The 13,520-nt window shown below is 36.2% G+C and overlaps 1 protein-coding gene across 23 annotated transcripts in view; it reads right to left on the bottom strand.

The window, feature by feature from the left end:
* Dmd (dystrophin) overlaps positions 1-13,520 on the bottom strand; it is a 2,094,227-nt gene that overhangs the window by 44,409 nt on the left and 2,036,298 nt on the right. For 22 of the 23 annotated variants that reach the window (XM_078034984.1, XM_078034996.1, XM_078034982.1 and 19 more), the window contains 3 exons: positions 12,224-12,289; positions 11,052-11,117; positions 8,272-8,430 (listed from right to left, as the gene is read on the bottom strand). The exons of the other annotated variant lie outside the window; for it this stretch is intronic. In XM_078034984.1, coding sequence (XP_077891110.1) covers positions 8,272-8,430; positions 11,052-11,117; positions 12,224-12,289 — 291 coding nt within the window. The remainder of the gene's footprint in view (positions 1-8,271; positions 8,431-11,051; positions 11,118-12,223; positions 12,290-13,520) is intronic. 23 annotated transcript variants of the gene reach the window in all.

The following is a 13,520-nucleotide window of genomic DNA, read 5'->3' as shown; positions in this document are numbered from 1 at the left end:
TCATTTCTCAGTTCCCTAATTAAAAAATTCTGTATCACCCAATTCCTCCCTCTGATTCCTCCTCTTACCCCTTTCATTCAGTAACTTTCCAATTTCTCCATGCCTTTTTCATTTGTCATCACTTAGACATCTTTAGATCAGAACCTGGCCATCTTTCAGTGGACTGTTTGACTATACTTCAACCAATTTCCATGGCTTTAGCTCCCTGCCTGCATTTATTTTTCTTAATTTTCCCTTCCTCAAAAAAATCTTCAGTGTTGTTTTGGAAGCTGAGGCAGGAAGATCTCGAGTTCAAAGCCAGCTTCAGAAACAGTGAGGCACTAAGCAACTCAGTGAGACCCTGTCTCTGAAATAAAATACCAAAGGGATGGGGATGTGGCTCGGTAGTTGAATGTCCCTGAGTTCAATCCCAGGAACAACAACAAAAAAAATAAAAAATAAAAAAATTAAAAAAAACCACTTTCAGTGTTTAACTGCTTATAGGATAAAATCCAGATTTACAAAGCCCTTTAAATAGTGGTCTCCACCTACTGTTCCACTGCCCTCTCATTCTCCTCATTCCACTGTACTGTCAGTCTGGAAAATTCATCCTTTCTCCTTTCACAACCTGGAAAACTTCTTTTGTCTTCAACCTTGAACTCCCTATTGTGAAGATCTCTGCACTCCCTAAGACAGAATTAATCATTTACCCTGTGTCCCCCCCCCCGAGCACTTATAATACTAGGTTATAATTAATTGTTCGTATTTTAATGTCTTTTATTAAACACTGAGCTCCATGAGGGTAAGAATCAAGTCTTATTCATCTTTGTAGTCTCTGCAGTTTTCAAAACACATTAAGCATTCAGTAACTATCTATGGAATTGAATGGAATTATATCCTCAGGCCTGGAAAGTTAACTACAGAAAGTCATGACCATAATCAATTCTACTTCAGTGGGATGGTCTGGTAATGAAGGCCACAAGGAGGATGAGGGTCTTCATGAAAAATCTGAAAAAGGAAATTAGATTCTAAGAACTTTAACTTTTATCCAGCCTATCCTAGGAAGATGGCAGCTGTACCTATAGGATATGAATATTTTAATCACCAGAGGGGCACTTCTGCTTTTCTGTAGTATGAAGGAGTCCTCATGATCATTCAATTCCCTATGCCAAGATTCTAAGCTCACCAGAAAACAATTTGATTTTTGTTCTGATTTCTATGATGTTAGATTCTAAGATATAGCAACCTAGAATGGAATAAGAACTCCTGTCTCTGAAAAAACATATATTCCCCATTTTAATAGATCTACTATTTGTACCTAACTTCATGCTGTTCCACAAAAAAAAAAAAGTTTTAAAGCAATGTTAATACATTAATTACAATGAGGCAATATTGAACAGAGATAAATAGGAGGAAGGGGAAATAAATTGTCATTCTAGGCTACCCATCCACTTCCATAAATTGGAAGCCAGGAATCAGTCCCCATAGACTTTAATGAACTTTGATAAACCAAAGAAAATGTAGTGATATTGGACCTGCTAGTTAGAAATTGAGCTTCTGAGTCCTGGGGACTCTACCTGTACCACATGTACCTGTATTCCCTGCCAGAGTAGAATGGAGATGGTTGGACCCAACTGTTTTTTTTTTTTTTTTTTTTTTTAGTTGTAGATGGGCACAATATCTTTATTTTTATTTATTTATTTTTATGTGGTGCTGAGGATTGAACCCAGGGCCTCATGTGTGCGAGGCAAGCACTCTACCACTGAGCCACAATCCCAGCCCTGGTTGACCCAATTCTTACACAGCTTTTTAAATGCAGCATATTTGTCCTTCAAGCCCTTCTTTGTCCTTGCCATAAAAGGTCTTGGCTGTCTGATTTATGTGGTCAAACGAGTTCCCTTTATCTAAAAAAGGCTCTGCAGCTCTTTGTTTTGGGGCCCATGTTGCCAAGTGACATGAATGCTTAGTTTCATTAACTTTCTCATATACCACTCTAACTTGAACAAATGTGCAAACAGTTATGGGAATTAGTCTCTACTAATTTTCAATGATGTCTACAGGACTTTTTAACATTCCCTCCATTATCCTCCCCACCCCTTCTTTCTTTACCCTGAATTCCTTATCTACCACACTGTCCTCAGAGATGTTCCTCCTCCTGTTCAAGGCTAGGCTCCTCCAGTATTCATAACCCCTCTTCCACCTGCCTCTTCTGGAAAAATGCTCCCATCATTCCCACCTCCCATACCCCTGCACACTCCTCCAGCATTGGAAAGTAATTAGGCAATTTTAAGTAAAAAAGAAGAAAAACTATACAACATCATATGAAATTATCCTGACAACTACAGGTATATTTGCAAATGTTTGCATATGTAGAAAATATCCTTAGATGCTTTTAGAAAGAAGGACTCACAAGGGTTGGGGCTGTAGCTCAGTGGCAAAGTGCTTGCCTAGCATGCGTGAGGCACTGGGTTTGAGCCTTAGTACCACATAAAAATTAACAAATAAAATAAAGGCATTCTGTCCAACTAGAAAAAAATTTAAAAAAGAAAGAAGGACACACAAGAAACCAATAAGGGTGGTAGCTTTCAGAACCAGAAACTCCACAATTGGAGAGGATAAGGTTGAAGAAAAATTTCCCTTTTCTCTCTATTCCTTCTTGAACACTTGATTTTTACATATAATACATGCATCTTCCGTTAAAAGAAGAAAAGTAATGAAATGAACACTTTAATGTTCACATTTTCCAGAATTGTACCAAACCCAGTTTTTTCCTTCTGCTATGCACCCTCTAATTAGGTAAACTCAACTCTCACTGTTTCACGTACCACCTATGAGATGGCAACTCAGGGGCCTAACAGCATTGACTCATATCCCCTTCTGCAAGCTTCTGAGTTCTTTTTCACAGACTGTCATACATTTATACATGGAGATGTCATCTTGACCTCAACTCAACCTCTCTCATACTCCATTCTTCACCTTCTAGCTACCTAGCCTCCTTGAGGAAGGATCTCCATAGATACTGTCAAATTAAAGGACAGACCTGCTATTCCTCCTCTGAATTATCAGTTCCAGCAAGTTAACTCTCATCTTACAGTATATCCACCAGACCTGGGAATCATTCCTTCCCTCCCAGGACTATCAAACCACCAAAACCAACTCTATTTGTCCCCTGGAAGATCACTCAAATCTAGGCTGTCCTCCCCATTTCTATTATTTAGGACTCTAATCATCTCTTTCCTGGGCTCCCATGCAACCTCTTATTTTGGTTTTGTTGTTCCACTATAGTTCTCAAAGTCATTCACGCATCTGAATGAATCTAAGTGTATGTATATAAGCTGCATATGTATAAGAGAGAGGGGCATAAGTGAGAAATAAGGACCTCCTTCCTGCTGACACTCTAGAGGGGCTCTTTGTCCTAGGTGAGGATGCATCAACTCAGCATGCCACCATGCCCTTCCAGACAGACCCTTATCCACCTAACCAGCCCCATTGCTTTCCATTCTTTGCTTTGTTAAAAAAGCAATAATGTACTGTTTCTCTAAATATATTATAATATTCCTCCCCAATACCTTTGTTTATATTTATCCCTGGCTGGGAATGTGCTTTCCTGACCCACTTTAGCTTGGCTATCTTCTCACCATCATTTCAAACTTGCACTCCACTATTATGTATTATTATAATGCTATAATGCCCTAATTTTTTTAATTTAAAAAAAGGCCAATGGAAAGAAACGGAATAAAGATGCCTGAGCCTTTAAGACTGTTAACTATGAGAACAAGGTCCAAAGTCATCAAGTCACTTATAAGGTAAAGGGACAAGTCTATTATTTTCAGCTAGTTCAATTCAGTGATATAAGTATCAAATCTAAAATTTCTTTGAATATAACATAAATAACCTTGTATAATCATTGGAGGAGTAAAAAGGAACAAGAGATAATCCAAATTTAGGCTGCATAAGTTCTGGGTATCCAACAACAAGGCATGTGAAAGGTACTGAGTAGGTATAAAGAATCTAGAGTTCTCCATTGTCATGTGACATCTAGTAACAACCGTAACTTTAGGCTTCCTGATCAACCAGGTTAGTATTTACCTTTCTTTTAGAGTTGGTAATACACTATCCAATTTGTTATGCAGGTAATGAATGACAATAAATCTTTGTCTCTTATAAAGGATAACATTTTCATTGCTAGGATCATGCCTTGGATTTCAGAGCAAGCAAAGTTCATTTAAACAGTGCAGAAAGAAAACAAAACAAAACAAAAAACTGGCAGTAATTTGAACACCACTAATTTAAGTCAGGTGAGTACAGGGTTTAATGTATATAGGAAGAAAGTAAGCCTTAGGAACACAAGCTGAGGACACAGAATGAGGCAAATTCCCAACATTCAACTGATCCCTAACAAATAAAGATGAATTTGAATTTTCTGTGGTAATGAGTGAGAGCTATTTTGCAGAAATAAAATGTAAAGTTTAGATATCTCATTAATGTCTCTAGTTACTCAAACTTAGGAGAGACACTATTAGAATAAATCAGAGTCAAATCTAGCTTTTGCTCAGGGCTTTAGCCTTATCTTTGTAGTATAAACCAATAGGAGAGACCATATGACACCTAGGATTAAGAAAATGGATTTTTAACATTCTAAATTTATGATAAAGCAGTGCTTGTGATAATCAAGGCAGTCTGAAAAAAAAGGTAGTATTTAGAAAAGTGAGCAGGAAAAAAATCCATGAAAGGCTTTTCTCTATGAAATTAGGTTTAAAAGAATTTTCATCCAAAGTACATCATGCATGTGCGTTAAAATTAAAATAGATCAGCTTCATTTCAATTCATTTATTCATTAATTTATTCAACAAATATTTACTGAATGCTATGTACAACAATTGGGAGAAAAGGAATTCTAATGACAGAGATAGGATACTCCTGAGACCCTTCTAAAATAGCCATCTTCTGTTTTCCTAGGAGATTGTGGGGAGGTTTCATGAATAAGCAAAATTAACAGACTCCGATAACATATCTAGTCAAGAATGGAGGTCTCCACGCCTCTCTCTCCTTTGCCAACTGTTATTTGGAGATAAGTAATAACTGCAGAATAAAGGAGGGAAAATACTCGAAGATATAGTAAGTATACATCAAAAACAATTAGGACTATTCAGGTTTAAATATCCTTTCCCATTTTCTGTAAAAGTAGGCTCCCGTCTGTCATTTATAAAGCCTAATTCTGGCTTGGGAAATAGCCAGCTTGGCAGGCACAGAGAAAGGGCATCTAATGACTTCCTGGGTTTTCTCAGGGGGAGCACAGGAAATGGCAAATTAAAGGCTTCTTAAGCAATAATGAACTCAAAGGTCATGCAAGCAAAGCTATGGCTCTGAAGGTCCTTGAGTAGAATTATAAGAAGACAGGATAGAAAGGAAGGAAAGAAGGAAAGAAGGAAGGAAGGAAGGAAGGAAGGAAGGAAGGAAGGAAGGAAGGAAGGAAGGAAGGAAGGAAGGAAGGAAATCAGACAGGTTGTTTTCAGGAGGGGAGGTCTATATAGAGACATTTCTCTGGGACTTGGGAGGAGATATGAATGTGACTAAGTGTCGGGAGAAAGCAAGACACTCATTCTGACCTTTTCCTGAAGATCAAGATAACTTACAGAAAGACCTGCATCAACACAAGATTCCTCATTTTGGAGTTCTAAGTAGCCCTGGTATAATGTTCTCCTTTCTTTCAGAGAACAAATCATCCCATTCTTAGAGAATGATCTTGGATATCTTTCAGAGTAGAGTGGCTGTCACTGTACCACAAGTAGATGAACTGGTTTTTTTCAGGGACATTGGTTCCTTATAAATATTTCCTCAAGTTAAGGTACATTCTGGGGAATAAGCCATGATTCTATGTAAATACTATTTACACAGAATTATTCCTCTTTGTTCTCTGATCCAAGGTAGAGTTGGCTATTTTTAGTCAGAAAAGTCTCGATTTGAATTTAGTTCTACCATGGGCTCACTGTGAAATCTGGGGCAACCTATTGGAACCTCTCTGAGTTTGCATTTTCCTCATTTATAGAAACGAGAAAAGCTCTTTCTTATAGAGCTTTTAGGAAGATTAAATGATTTAAAATATATTAAAGTGATCTGGAAATGAAGGGTTGGGATGTAGCTCATGGTAAAGAGTGTGATTAGTGTTCATGAGGTCCTGGGTTCAATCCCAAGCACACAAAAAAAGCTTTCTGAAAATCATATAATGATATATAAATGATAGTTATCAGTATTCTTTTTCTTTACTAACACTCTTTGACCTGGTTGCCATGGTATGGGGGGAAAGTGTGCTAATGACGTACAAGACAGAGCTCTTGACCAATGAACTAAACAGATCAATTAAACAAGGGCAATAATCACATACTATAAAAATGTACTGACTCCTCAATAACATCCAATTCTCTTTACAATTTTTTCTATTTGATTTTGACCGCTATAATTATTAAAGATTTAACATGAATGAGTACTAATGATTATTCTCAATAAAGTGCAGGAAAATGCTTTATCTATCATGGTCTTTATTCCTGAACAATTTTACAAATAAGACCCAGAATACAGTTATCATTAAAACAAAAATAATGTATAATATTACCTCCAGGGTGGTACTCATATGATATCCTTGCTGTATTTTTAGGTTTCCATCAAATATTTTCTGAGTACCCACTAAGTATTCATATTGTGCTGGGTTCTTACTACAAAGGACATGAAGAGGATCAGGGCACAGTCCTTGCCCTAAAAGCACTCAAGTACCTCATTACAGGGAGGCCCTGATGGTAACTGATAAAAAGGCAAACTGTCAAGGATTTCTCTAAGAAAAGTCCAAAGTGTTCTGGTAATATGAGCAAAAGATAGATTGCATCTACTGCAGAGTCCTAGGAGGGTTCTATGAGGAAAGTTATTGTGAGCAAAGGTGGGACTCCTTTGTTAGAAAGGGCAGTGGAAGGTTAGGGGATAGCAGGTAGGCTGAGAAACAAGCTTGAAAGTGGATGAGAGCAGGATGTAGTCAGAAATAATAGCTACCACAGCATAGCCAGAATGCAGGGAGTACAAAAGAAGATGAAGTTGAAAAAGCAGGTCATGAGAAAATTGTGGAAGCTTTGAATGCCCAGCCGAGAAGCTGGACTTTCTTGCTTTTTTTTTTTTTCCTCCCAAGATGTAGTCATTTAATAAAGGAAGAATGTCATGATGGGTCTTGATTCTGGAAAAATGTACAAGTAGTTGATATGGAGGAGTTATTGCAGGGGTGGGAAAGAAACTAAAAGGAAGCAAACCAGATAAGGAGCTATGGCCATAGGTCATAACATATTAAGAGATAGAAGGCAGGGAGTGGCAGGAGAAAGGACTGGATGAATGGCAGTTTACTTTTTCATCTTGAGGTGACATCCTCCCTGAGGGCAGTGGTTCTCAGACATACTGTGTTGCCTTGATTAAGAGGTCTTGGTGCCTTGGGCTAAACCAAAGAGATGAAAGTACTTAAGTGCAACAAATTTGAGCAATTTCTCCTTTAAAGACTTGCCTGGTGGCATTTGCCTGAAGAAGGCACACTGTGAGTTAGAAATGATTATGTGTAAAGGCTTTGTTAACCAGAGGACCTAGGATATAATAAATGTAATACACCAAAGTAAAATAAAATGATTTGCATTATCCTAACACCACATAGTACTCCAGGTTTTTACAACTTTTTCCTCTCTGCAGTCATTGTGAATTTTCTTTTGCCCTTTTCCTCTTCTACAATTTCTGCTATTTTTATATGAACATTTTTTACAGGTGATGGCTGAGAACTGGAATTACCTCTGTAATCGGCTATCATGGTGAACGCAAGTAATGACTTCTGCATTTGATGATGAATAATAAGATGAAATAATCTATTCCCAAATATGACCAAGCCAATGAACCTACTTTCTTAAATGTTTTGAGATAATTTGGCCAAACACATGTAAAGATTATATAGTCATAAAATTACATGACCTATTTTTTTCTTAAATTCTATTCTAAAATATAAAATCAAAGCCACCGAAATACATGCAAAAACCAAGTACCCCATCAGCATTAATCCCTTCACACCTAAAATGAGTTCTTAAGCATACTATTGCATTCATTTTCTTCTTTCAGATTAAAAAAAAGACAAAGAATCTGCAAATGGAGCTAAACAGATTATTTTAGCAAACAATTAGACACAGAATAACTCTAAGTGAAGATTCCTGGAGCTTGTCTGTGTGTGCAAGTTTATGCACTCTGCTTACCAATGACAAAGCTAGAAAGAAAACTCACCTGTTTTCTTCCTCAAGATCTGCTAGGATTCTCTCTAGCTCCCCTCTTTCCTCACTCTCTAAGGAAATCAAGATCTGGGCAGGACTACGAGGCTGGCTCAGGGGGGAGTCCTGGTTCAAACTTTGGCAGTAATGCTGGATTAACAAATGTTCATCATCTCTGGAAAATAAAATCAAAGGTTTTGGTTTTTTCCCCCCCCTTATTTTGCTTTGGGGGTCAGGGACTTGGGTGTGTATGGAAAATAGAAACATTTATTTGCTATTAACAATAAGATCTTATTTCCTGCTTCTAAAGACATTTAGGTACTATTAAAGTTGTGGTCTACCACCCTACAGATGACAATTCAAAGTGTTTTGGGCTGAATTTTCAGGTGAAATTGATTGGCCTATTTACATGGATAAAGAAAAGGTAGGATTATGGAAATACCAGGACTGTGCATTGACCATTTAGCCAATAGTTAATAAGTATGAGAAGACATAATGGTCATTTCATGCTTTGGTACCAAGCCTGTCAAAATATAATCAGTTTGCTAACTCACACTACTGCTGGTACTGATTAGGGGGAAAAATCCTGTAGCCTTTAAAATAATAGAATAAATATTTTCTTAAGTGGAAGGCAAAGTAACCAAGAAGTGTTGCTTCAGTGAGCTAATTTTAATTTATGAAAGTCATGGAGGCAGAATGGTAACAATAATTAAGCTCTAGATAAATAACTGTTTCATTCAATTACTGTTTCAACAGAAGCACAAAAATCGAGGGGGAAAAGCCATTAAGGTGGCTGATTAAAGAAGAAAGAACAACATATTCCTCAGAGTAAGTCTTAAAGGCTAATCTTAGGGGAAACAGAAGTAAAAAGCTATATTTGGGGAGGCATCAGCAACCTTTCCTGGAAAATAGGAACCCTGTAATATCTAGGAGAAATTATTCTCAGAATGCATTGCTTCAAGGTCCTGGAAAGCCAATTTCCTTTGAGTTATAAAAACTTCACTCTGTTCTTAGTGAGAGGCTAAAGTTCTTTGTATTCCCTCTCTAAACTTAGTTTTAAGTTGAACAAAAAATCTTATTATTTAGGAGGAAGTCCCCCTGATTTAAATTATTTTGGTCCATTAAGCCAGATAACTGGTGAAGATGTGATGAGTCAACTAAAAATAATTATTTGGTGTTAAAAAGAAACATAAGTGAAATCAACCAATCCACTAAACTACTTCCCCAAATCTGCTCTTAAATGTCATTTTTTACCATCCAAAATTGGGTGAAAATGGATTTTTTGTCCTGAATTTCATTTAAAAATAAAAGCTTTTACCACCTATCTAATTTATTAGTCTTCTTCCCAAATTTTGAAATTTTATTGTTAGAAGTTCCCATTTCTAATTATAACAGATAGTTGTAATTAAGCTTTTCTTCCTATTCTTTTAAGGCAGTCAGTGAATGGTAGCCACTGAATTAATCTGAATGTGTTAGAGTTTCTAATATACAAAATCAGTGAGCCAAAGAGGCAAATCACTGTAGTCATTTGATTTGGTTTATTCTTTGGGCATACATTTTCATGTTTAAGAATTTTATATAGGAATCTCATTAATACCTTTTTTTTCCAATAGCTAAGAAAGAAACTGCACAGTTATAACTAGAAAAAGGTTGTTTGTTTATGTGGAGGAACTAAGTCATATACAAACTACAGAGTTCTGACTTGATTCTTTATTATTACCTTGATCACCTTAATGTACTAGATGAGATGATTTATTCTGATGTCTTCAATAACTAGCTATATACTAATGCCACTTTGATACAATTTCCTTAGGCTTAATCCTCATGAAGTCCCTTTTCTCATCTGAGCAAGACTTTGGGTTGCTATACCAGCTATATATGATAAATTTACCATTCTTCCCTTTACCTATTCTCCATGACAAGATGGTGAAACAGCCATAACTGGTCAAACACAAAGGATTGTTGCATTTTGACTAGGTTCTCCTCTCTACATTGTTTATTCGGTTGGGAAAGTCTTACTCTTTCCTTCCAATTTGCTTCATAATCTGCTGTCTCTACCTAGGACCCTGGCCAACATTTGTGAGTTCATGGCAATGTCCCTCTGTGCTCCATATTGTGAATATTGTCCCTTGTCTATAATGAAGCCTGTTTCCCTGACATAGCTGTGTTTGCTGATACTTTTAGCATCATTCAATTTTCTTCCTTAAAGTTTGACAGGGTTGACTTATCATCCCACTAACAAACTGGAACCTGAACTTGAATTCCTTCTTCTGGAAATTCTTCATAAGACTGACTCACTTTAGTAACTTCGTGAAGATGCTAAATCACAAAAATCTCCTACTTTCAATTTCTGAAGGAAAATGCCCAACTATCTTACCATATGGGAATAGCAAGATCACACTTCTACTCCCCAGGGGTGGAAAAAATACTACATAGCCATTACTTTAAAATTAGTATCCTATCCTTTTAAATATCTGGAAGTTTGGTAAAAGATTAAGCATTTAGTATAAGTGTCTGGGACTCTTGCAATTGGTAATGATATGGTATTAAATAAGATTCAACAAGAACAGGGCCTATGATTTTTACTACTCTGGAATATTGATAATGCCTGAATCTGAATGAGCTCATTCTGTGCCTGGCTGTTACAGAATTAAAAGAAAAGCAGTAAATGAATGGCTCTTTGAAAGATCAAATGAATATGATGCTAATTCCTATATCCTATGCTATCCTACCTCTAAATCCCTCCAAGCAATTTCATTGTCAGGAACATTTTGTAAAAAGAGATGGGATACTTACATGCTCTCATTAGGAGAGATGCTATCATTTAGATAAGATCCATTGCTGTTTTCCATTTCTGCTAGCCTGATAAAAAACGTAAAAGCTCATTAAAACTTATGTGACTTCTTAGAATCTATTCAAGACCTAATCGAACATTCCTGAAAACTAAAGGATAAATCATGGCAAGAGGAGAAAGGAATCCTTCAAATTAAAGGATGTGTGTGTTGGCTTAACCATACGAAGCAGTGTGTGGTAGACCACAGCAAGTGAGTAGCTTAACATTTCTGATATAAATTCTAAGGGAAGTTGTATTTCATTGCTGTTTTATTTCCACAGGTCCATCTTCCTTTCACTGAGAACAGATTTTTTATTTTCAGAAGAAAAGCTTCCCTAACCACAAATGCACCCCATACCTTACACTACCCTTTGTCTTTCAAGACAATTAATGCCTTCCACTGATGACAGACTTATAAAGCTAGTTAATGCTTTTCACAATTGGTAAGCATGTCCAAAGTCAGAATACTGATAAAGGATGGATTCACAGTAAGGTCACTAAATGTTCTGCCACCAATTTTTACCTTTAAACCCTCCTTTACCTCAGAGAATGATAAAGTCTTTTGGCAACAACAAAAAAAAGTTAATCAAACTCTTACAGATTTCTTTAACAAGCATGAGATATTTTATAATTAGTAATTCAGGTTTTCGGTATAAAACTATGTCAAATACAAAGGAGGTGGGATAGAAAGGTCCAAGGGTTAGGGAAATTAATTATTATCTTCTTTATAGTGTATCACATAAAATAAACACAAATGGAAAGCTGACGCTTTCATATTCTCCATATAACATAGTATCTTTTCTTCACAGATTAATGTCTAGTCTAGCAGTTTTCTAAGGAGGTTAGATGATTTGATTTTTAAGCCAATTTGGTAAGTGTGCTCAGTATACAAAACATAACAATGCTACCAGAAATGTTTAAAGGCCAGGGTTAGGGAAGATTGTTCTGGACCAACATTCTTGTTGGTTTCCAAAAACAACATGCAGTGGAATGGCATGCACGTTAGAGGGCAAGTTGATTAGTAGAAATTAGGCAAGATGGAGGAAGAAAAGATTTGTTTAAAATTACTATTGGTTAGCTTTCCTTGGTTAGTTACTTCAATCAATATTTGCCTGGCATTCAACTAGTCTCATACCTGCTAGCATAATGTTCAATGCGTGAATGAGTATCATCGTGTGAAAGCTGAGGGGACGAGGCAGGCCTATAAGGCAGAAAATGTGATTAGTCACAGATACCATCCATTAATGGAGAAAAAAACCCACCACACAGTTATGTTAAATACATGGCCTAGAATGCTTTTGTTCTAATTCTACGGATAAGGATAATATACATTAAACTGTTTCTGTATCTTAGCATCAAGAATTTAAAATCCAGGTTGGAGAGATGATTTCTCATACTTCTGCTTTCTTTAAAAGCCACAAAGATCAAAAATTTTCTGGAAAGTTTGGTTACAGAAAAGATCTGGGGAGAAAATCTCTATGAAGCATTTTGTCCTCCTAAGCTTGCAGTATCTCATCTCCTATAGTTCTGAAATTGTGTTAAATCACTATGAGATTTAAATTTTTAAACACTTATGACTGAGCCATTTATTAGCTGCCTATTTACAGACTGCAAACTATAGGTTTGCCTAAAACATTTACAGTCAAGCATTTTAGTCTCAAAGAGGCTACTCCAGTCCAAGACTTCTTAATATTTCCCATAGTACTGTTCTGTGGAATTTTCTACACAAGGAATATATCTGCCAAATTAACAGCAGGAACATATTACTACTTTCTAGAACAAAACAGAATGACCCAAGATCATATTATGATGTTTTAAAAAAGAATTACTAATTCAATAGAATGTCATAATATATGAAATATTTTTATCAGTCATATTCTAAAATACAGATGAGAAACAAGAGGAAAGTTAGCATGAGTAGTCAATATAATTTTTTATAATTAAAAATTTCTACCTTTTCTTAGCTCCATAGGCTAGAATTTTGGTAGGGTTAACATATATTTTTATATTTTTACTATGTGAACTATTAATTTTCCTGGAAATTTTTATATTATCTTTTGGATTAACATTAGGGGTGGGGAAACACCTGTTTTGGGCTTGTGCTTTTTGTTTTAACTGGAATAGAACAAAAGGTCTCTTCCATTTTTCTCCTGACACAGAATTCAAAAGTCAACAGTAAGGTATTCAGCAAGGGCTCTTCTTGAACCTAAAGCCCAAGCAGCATTCAAGGGGCTTGGTGTGAACACTAAGAAGAATATGTTATTTTTCTAGGTTAAAAAACAAAAAAGAAGAAAGAAAAAGTAGCTACTTGTAACTAGATTTACATAAGAAGTGTGCCAGAAATTAAAATTTCTTAATGAAGATATATTATCATAAGATAATTACAACACACTACAGCAAATAACTAGGGAACTAGAAGACTTCCCTGAGAG

This window comes from Ictidomys tridecemlineatus, chromosome X, assembly GCF_052094955.1.
Source record: "Ictidomys tridecemlineatus isolate mIctTri1 chromosome X, mIctTri1.hap1, whole genome shotgun sequence".
NCBI lineage: Eukaryota > Metazoa > Chordata > Mammalia > Rodentia > Sciuridae > Ictidomys > Ictidomys tridecemlineatus.
Note: the sequence above shows the minus strand (reverse complement) of the source record. Positions and strands in the feature narration are given on the sequence as shown.